The 7,132-nt window shown below is 49.6% G+C and overlaps 1 protein-coding gene across 2 annotated transcripts in view; it reads left to right on the plus strand.

The window, feature by feature from the left end:
• Positions 1–6,751, plus strand: part of SLC25A37 (solute carrier family 25 (mitochondrial iron transporter), member 37) — a 41,205-nt gene extending 34,454 nt beyond the window's left edge. The window contains exons 2-4 of one of the 2 annotated variants that reach the window (XM_006771923.2): positions 1,088–1,316; positions 3,537–3,593; positions 5,558–6,751. In XM_006771923.2, the coding sequence (XP_006771986.1) occupies positions 1,088–1,316; positions 3,537–3,593; positions 5,558–6,078 (807 nt within the window). In that variant the 3' untranslated portion in view covers positions 6,079–6,751. The other variant, XM_015569251.1, reaches the window with a different exon arrangement.
• Positions 6,752–7,132: the final 381 nt, after the last annotated feature.

Consider the following 7,132-nt stretch of genomic DNA (forward strand, 5'->3'; position numbering starts at 1 on the left):
CAGTGGCAGGCGGGGAACCTTGGCTTCCTCCATCACTGGAGCAAGCAAGCCTCCTGTTCGTTTCAGCTGCCTGGCTGCTGGCCGCCATCTTGGTTGGCAGTTAATTTGCATATCTCGCTGATTAGCCAATGGGAAGCCTGTCGGAGGTATGGTTAATTACCATGTTTGTCTATTATTAGATCGGATGAATTGTTCTCCCTGATAATTCTAGTACCCACCTGGCACCTTACATAGTTAATACAATATTATTATTTAAGCATATAATTTTATTGATTTCAGAAAAGAGAAGGAGAGAGGAAGAGAGGGTTAAAACATCAGTGATGAGAGAGAAACGTCATTGATCGGTTGCCTCCTGCATGACCCCTACTGGAATCGAACCCACGACCACAGCATGTGCCAGACCAGGAATTGAACCGTGACCTCCTGGTTCATAGGTTGACGCTCAACCACTGAGCCACTCCAGCTGGGCTGTTACAATATTATTGACTCTATTCCCTATGCTGTACTTTATATTCCCATGACTATTTTAAAAATATATATTTTTTATTTATTTTAGAGAGAGAGGCAGGGAGAGGCAGACAGAAACATCGATGAGAGAGAAACATCAATTGGCTGCCTTCTACACACTCCCTATTGGGGATCGAGCTGGCAGCAACCCTGGCATGTACCCTGATGGGGAATTGATCCAGCGACCTCTCGGTGCATGGGATGATGCTCAACCAACTGAGCCACACTGGCCAGGGCTATTTTTTTTTTTTTAATAAAGGATTCCCAAGCCCCAAGAGGTTAAGGGACGCGTCAAAGGTCACACGGCTTGCCAGTGGCAGGGCAGGTCTTCCTAGTCTTAACTCCTGTCTCTCATCCTTACCCCCTTGGCCGGGTGTAATGAAATCCATGTGAATGTGTAGATGTCTGGGAGGGAGGAGAGATGAGCACTGAGCAATCCAGGAAGGAGAGAACCCGTGTTTTCTTCACCAAGAGATTCTGTGAAACGATGAAAATGGACTGTTTTCTCTCACTCTCTCTGGGTCCCTCTTGTCGGCCCTCACTAATGCCCCTCTTTTCTTGTTTTGTTGCCCTCCCCCAGACACGAATGCAGAGTTTGAATCCAGATCCCAAAGCCCAGTACACAAGCATCTACGGAGCCCTCAAGAAAATCGTACGGACTGAAGGCTTCTGGAGGCCCTTGCGAGGGCTCAACGTGATGGTCATGGGCGCAGGGCCGGCCCATGCCATGTATTTTGGCTGCTATGAGAAAATGAAAAGGACTTTAAATGCCGTTTTCCACCACCACGGAAACAGCCACATAGCCAATGGTATTTGAAAGCGTTTGTCTGCAGTTAGAAAGTTCTGTCCTCAACAGACCCTTCCCCAGGGTTCTCCCTGTGACCCAGCAGCCTGAGGCCTCGTCTCCGCCACGCTTGCTTGTGAATAAAGAACTCTAGCGCCGTGCGTGTGCGCGCGCACCCCCAAGCACACGCACACGTGCACACATGCTTTTTCCCGTTCCCCTTCTTCGCTTTCTGAAGGCTGGGGAGATTGGTGACAGAGGTGTTTCCGTTTTCATTGTTGTGTGGGCTTTTCACTTTTTTGTTTTGTTTTTGTTTTTGACACATTCAAAAGCCATTCATGATCAGATCTAGGAAACACACCCCGAATAGACACAAAACTTTTGAATGCTGGATTCCAAAAAAAAAAAAAAAAAGTTGTCTGGACAGCTTCTTTGAGACTATTTAAAAACTGGTTCAACAGGTCTCTGCAACGTCAAGATGTAACTAAGCTTTAAAAGGTCAAGAAGTTTTATGGCTGACAAAGGATTTGCTCCAGCGCAGACGGCCTTTCCCACCTTAAGCTTCTGGGGGTTTGGGAATTTCACCCCCACTCTCTTCTGTTTGTTTGAGTGGCATCTCTCTGCGATCAAGGGCTGGAATAGTTCTCTTTTGTTGTTGGGGAGTTGGGTGGGGGCTTGGGTTTGGAGGGCAGCTCTTACCTAGACATGCCTTACCGGGCCCACTGAGGGGTGGTTTTGCTTCTCCTGTGGGGTTTGGCTCGTTTGGTTCCTGTGTGGGTATGGAATGGGACTGTGGATGGCAGTGCACGGTGCTCTTAATTTAACAAAATTAATTGTTCAACAATGGAGAGGTAGATGTGACCGGCAACAGTTTTTTCCCCTTCTCTTTTCTGTGCAGAACCCGAAGTGTCCTTCCCATCAGTCAACCTTGGTAGTAATAACTGTATCCGGCTGGTGTGCAGACATTTGTTTTGCTTTTTAAAAATTGGGCATGAGTTGCGTTTCTTGAGATGGTCACTAAGAGCCTCCTCTGAGGCCATCCCTGAGTTCAAGGCTCTCCTTTTGCTGAAACTGCCTAAGTAATGGTGTAGCTCCTTGGTCACTGGACCCCTCGACTGTGGTTTGATGGTGCCCAGTTTATGCCAAGTTATGCCAACCGGTGCCCAGTTTATGCCAGGGCCTGCCCAGCTGTGCCTGCTTCACTGTGGTGTGTGCTCTGGTTGATTGCACTTTGACCTTTCTGGGGAGAGTCAGCAGTGTGTGTGGAGGGAGGGAGTGGGCATATATTTCTGAAGCCTTACCCTGGGGTCCCTCATTCCTTTCACCTTCCAGCAGTCATCCTCATCACTGGGCATGTGACCCACAGAGGGAGGAAGCCCAAATCCAAAAGCAAAGTCCCAGGCCTGAACCAGGATTTTGAAACTCCTGGTTTTTGAAGCCGGATGATTGGCCCTCTCCGAGACAAGTCATATCTTTGCAAATTAACCCTGAAAATCCACCAGGGGCAGGCCTTCCTGACGTCCTCTTCCCAAGCTCTATTGCCTAGGTCCGTGGTCGGCAAACTGCGGCTCGAGAGCCACATGCGGCTCTTTGGCCCCTTGAGTGTGGCTCTTCCTAAGCCTTAGGGGTACCCTAATTAAGTTAATAACAATGTACCTACCTATATAGTTTAAGTTTAAACAATTTGGCTCTCAAAAGAAATTCCAGTCGTTGTACTGTTGATATTTGGTTCTGTTGACTAATGAGTTTGCCGACCACTGCCCTAGGTCTTATTAAGGCATTTTCTTAAAGATTTCTTTCCTGGAGTTTCCTGCCTCTCAGCCGTGTGCATGGTGTCGTTCCCTCTGATTGCCCCAGCGTATGTGCAGAGGGAGTTCATGGGTAGATGAGGCGAGGGACAAGCTAGCATTAAAACCTAGACAGTGGGAGAAGCCACGAGGTGTTTTCTGGGTACCATCCAGCGTTAGCAGGTCTAACCTTTGCCCAGGATTGACTGCCAGAGAGAAAATGAGTTTCTACAGGATGAAAACCTGGGTACCTGTGCCTCTTACCTTCCTTCCCCATTGTTCTCTAGTATTTCCACGATTACGTTAAGGCTTTAAGAGTCAGCACGCAGCTGGGTGGAGTTGGTAGTGAATTTTGCTTCTTAGAAAGCTGTGCCCAGGGCTCCGTCTGATTTTAGGCTCCAGGAACTTTCTCAGAGCGCCTGGTCCCAGAGGGTAATTTTCTGGAGTTTGTTTTGCAGGGATAGCTGGGAGTATGGCCACCCTGCTCCACGATGCAGTAATGAACCCGGCAGAAGGTAATGTCTCCTGGTCCCAGGGAGTGGCAGTGGGATGTCAGAGGGGCAGGAAAAGCGGTGGCGGGGATGGGGGCAGAAGGTCGGGCAAGGGGACTCCTGGTCCCCAGGCAGAATAAGAACATACTTTTTTTTTTTTTTTTTACCACATTTTAGTAAAGGCCTCAAGAAGGGGCACTAGTTTTTGAGCTTCTGGTATTCCTGTTCTCTTAAACAGAGCTACTCAGGGGTGTGATCTGGGGAGTAGCAGCCATCAGCATCTCCTGGGAGCGTATTAGAAATGCAAATTTTTAGATCCCATCCGCATCTACTCTATCAGAACCTGGGGGTAGGAGCAGGGAATTTGTTTTAACAAGCCCTCCTGGTGTGCCTTTTGCACTAGTCTGAAATCTTTGTACACACACACACACACATACACACACACACACACGCCCTCTGGCCCTTGTCAACCTTTCTCAGCCTTAGACACATTTGGGGGTGGGGGTGGCTGTCAAAGGCCCTTCATGGAGGCTTATGTTCAATTTGCTTTTTTAAAAGGAAGTTGAAATCATCATGGAGCATTTCAAACATGAGCACATGAGTAGAGATGAGAGTATTCTGAATCCCATGTATGCATCACTCGAGTTCATAAGCGAACATCTGGCCGTTTTGTTTTAGCTTAGCTATCTCCTCCCACATACCTCTTTTTCCTTTTGAATTTTGGGAGCATTGAGCAACAGCTCTCAGCTGTGCAGACTCCAGTCAGCCTTTTCTGTGTCCCAGTGGCCCTAGCCGACTGGTCGGAGTAACAGGGAGCGTTGGGGCCTGGTGCTGGGCCTGCTCTCTGCTGGGTTAGGCTCCGCGAGAGGAGGGGCTCTCTCCCCCTTTCTCCCCCATAAAACCACCCCTTTCCAGAAGGGAGAAATGTCAACATTTTAAATCTTGTCTTACAAGTTTGTTTTTTAAGGTTAAAATTTCTTACTTATAGTCAGCTGCTTCCCCGGACCTAGCAGACAGGGACTTGTTCTGTCCTTCAGGGACATGACGGCCCCGACTGGAAGGTGGGTTTCTCTGTGTGAGTTTAAGGCGATCATGTGGAGGCCTGGTCAGTGACCAGCTAGCGCATGCCAACCAGGCGAGAATTGTTCGCTTCTCAAAGGAGCAGAAAACCAGTGTCAACCCCCACCTCTTCTTGACATCATGTTGATTGACGGACTTTATTCCTTCAACAATAAAGAAAAGCACACTGTGTGTTCATTTGGGCAATGGGTGGGGATGACTACAACCCCAAGCCTAAGGGACCACAGTGCGCCCTCATTTGCCTCGTGGCCTTTGACCCGCAGTTACTTTTGTATGAACCAAGCAGGGGCCTTCACTGGAGGTTGTCAGTGAAGTGGGCTGGCATAATTCCAGAGCAGTGATGGCGAACCTAGGACACGCGTGTCAGAGGTGACACGCGAACTCATTTTTGTGGTGTATTTTTCTTTGTTAAATGGCATTTAAATATATAAAATAAATATCAAAAACGTAAGTCTTTGTTTTACTATGGTTGCAAATATCGAAAAATTTCTATATGTGACACGGCACCAGAGTTAAGTTAGGGTTTTTCAAAATGCTGACACGCCGAGCTCAAAAGGTTCGCCATCACTGCTCTAGAGTCTTCCCAGAGCACTGTGACACAGAAGCTAATGACACTGTCAGACAGACCAGGAAAGGAGAGACGGGACATGTGTCCAGGAGGTGAAGACGAGGGCCGGAGGGCCAAGGGCAGGGTTCAGGTTTGGGGTGGGAGCGCGGCCCGCCTGCAGCTGGCCCTCCGTGGTCTCCGGCTGGGGCTGTGTGCGCGCTCTGACCTGTTACCAGCGTGTCTAAACTTGCTTGTTTTTCTTTATGGCTTGGCTTCCCATTGCACTCTGACCCGGGGTGGGGCCAAACCAACCCACTGCCCCCTGCCTGCCTGTCCACCACACCCTGCGGCCCACCTACAGTTGTGAAACAGCGCATGCAGATGTACAACTCGCCACACCGGTCGGCCCTCGGCTGCATCCGGACGGTTTGGAGGACTGAGGGCCTGCGGGCCTTCTACCGGAGCTATACCACGCAGCTGACCATGAACATTCCCTTCCAGTCCATCCACTTCATCACCTACGAGTTCCTGCAGGAACAGGTCAACCCCCACCGGGGCTACAACCCACAGTCCCACATCCTCTCCGGCGGGCTGGCCGGGGCCCTGGCCGCGGCCGCCACCACCCCCCTGGACGTCTGTAAGACCCTTCTCAACACTCAGGAGAACATGGCCCTCAGCCTGGCCAACATCAGCGGCCGGCTCACGGGCATGGCCAACGCCTTCCGGACGGTGTACCGGCTCAATGGCCTGCCCGGCTACTTCAAGGGCATGCACGCCCGCATCATCTACCAGATGCCCTCCACTGCCATCTCCTGGTCTGTCTACGAATTTTTCAAGTACTTCCTCACCAAGCACAAGCTGGAGAATCGAACTCCGTACTAAAGGAACAGGCTGTGGGCAGCGATTCCAGAATCTTGTATTTTTAAAAGGTTTTCCCTGCCTGCTTCCCTTCCCGCGCCCTCACAGCGGGATTATTTTTGCAGGGTGTTCTCAGGGGGGGGCCTTCCGTTCCCTGACGCCTTGGAGAGAGGAGAGGATGGGACAGCCGCCTACCAGAGGCCGTCCACAGGGACATCCGAGGTGGTGGCAGGGGGGGAAAGACTTTGGAAGGAAAGCGAGAAATTGCTTTCTATTTCCTCCCCTACGAGGAATGTAGCTTCCCTGCTTCACTGTGGCAGGCCCCGCCCCTCGAATCATAGGTCACACAGTGGGGAAGAAAGTGCATGACTGAAAACCATGAACGCAGAAAGAGCACATTATGTATATAAAAGTTCTAGTACACAGTATAAAATGGATGGGTAATGTTTATTCTTTATTTTTCTACGTAGAGGTTTTTGGATTTGTGTGTGTGTGTGTGTGCCTGTGTGTGGTTGGATAAGTGTGACAGCTAGGAATACAAAGCTGATTTTAAAAAATGGAGGGTGGAATTCTTCCATTGGGTTAGGTAAAAAGGCACCCAAGTAATAAATTGCTAAATGTGGCCTAGAGTTGTGTTGAGCCCCCAGATGGGAGTTTCACTTGAATGTAAAATAATAAATATGTTTATATTTTTGAATTTCTCTTTTTATGCGGGTTGGGGGGAGGTACATTGAAAAAACACACAAATAATATGTATCTTTCGGCTATTTTTTTTCCTTTCATTCGTTCATTCCCTTCATGTGCCTTTACCCTTTGTCTTTCCTTAAAATCCCAGGACCAGAGACCGGCCCTGGGACATTCTCTTTTGCTGTGGGCGCACACATGTGCTGGTGACAGGACCACCTGCAGGACAGTGGCCCCAGCAGAATTAGAATGACTAGGCTCCTTCCCGGGGACAGAGCGTGCGCCTCCCTGGGCCAGCACTTGGAAGCCCGTGAAATGCCAGCGTCTGGTTACCAGCTGGGATTAGTCCCACCATTTCCTTGGACTTCTTTCCACACCCCCCTGGTAACCCAGG

The sequence above is a fragment of the Myotis davidii genome, unplaced genomic scaffold (genome assembly GCF_000327345.1).
Source record: "Myotis davidii unplaced genomic scaffold, ASM32734v1 scaffold1166, whole genome shotgun sequence".
NCBI classification, from domain to species: domain Eukaryota; kingdom Metazoa; phylum Chordata; class Mammalia; order Chiroptera; family Vespertilionidae; genus Myotis; species Myotis davidii.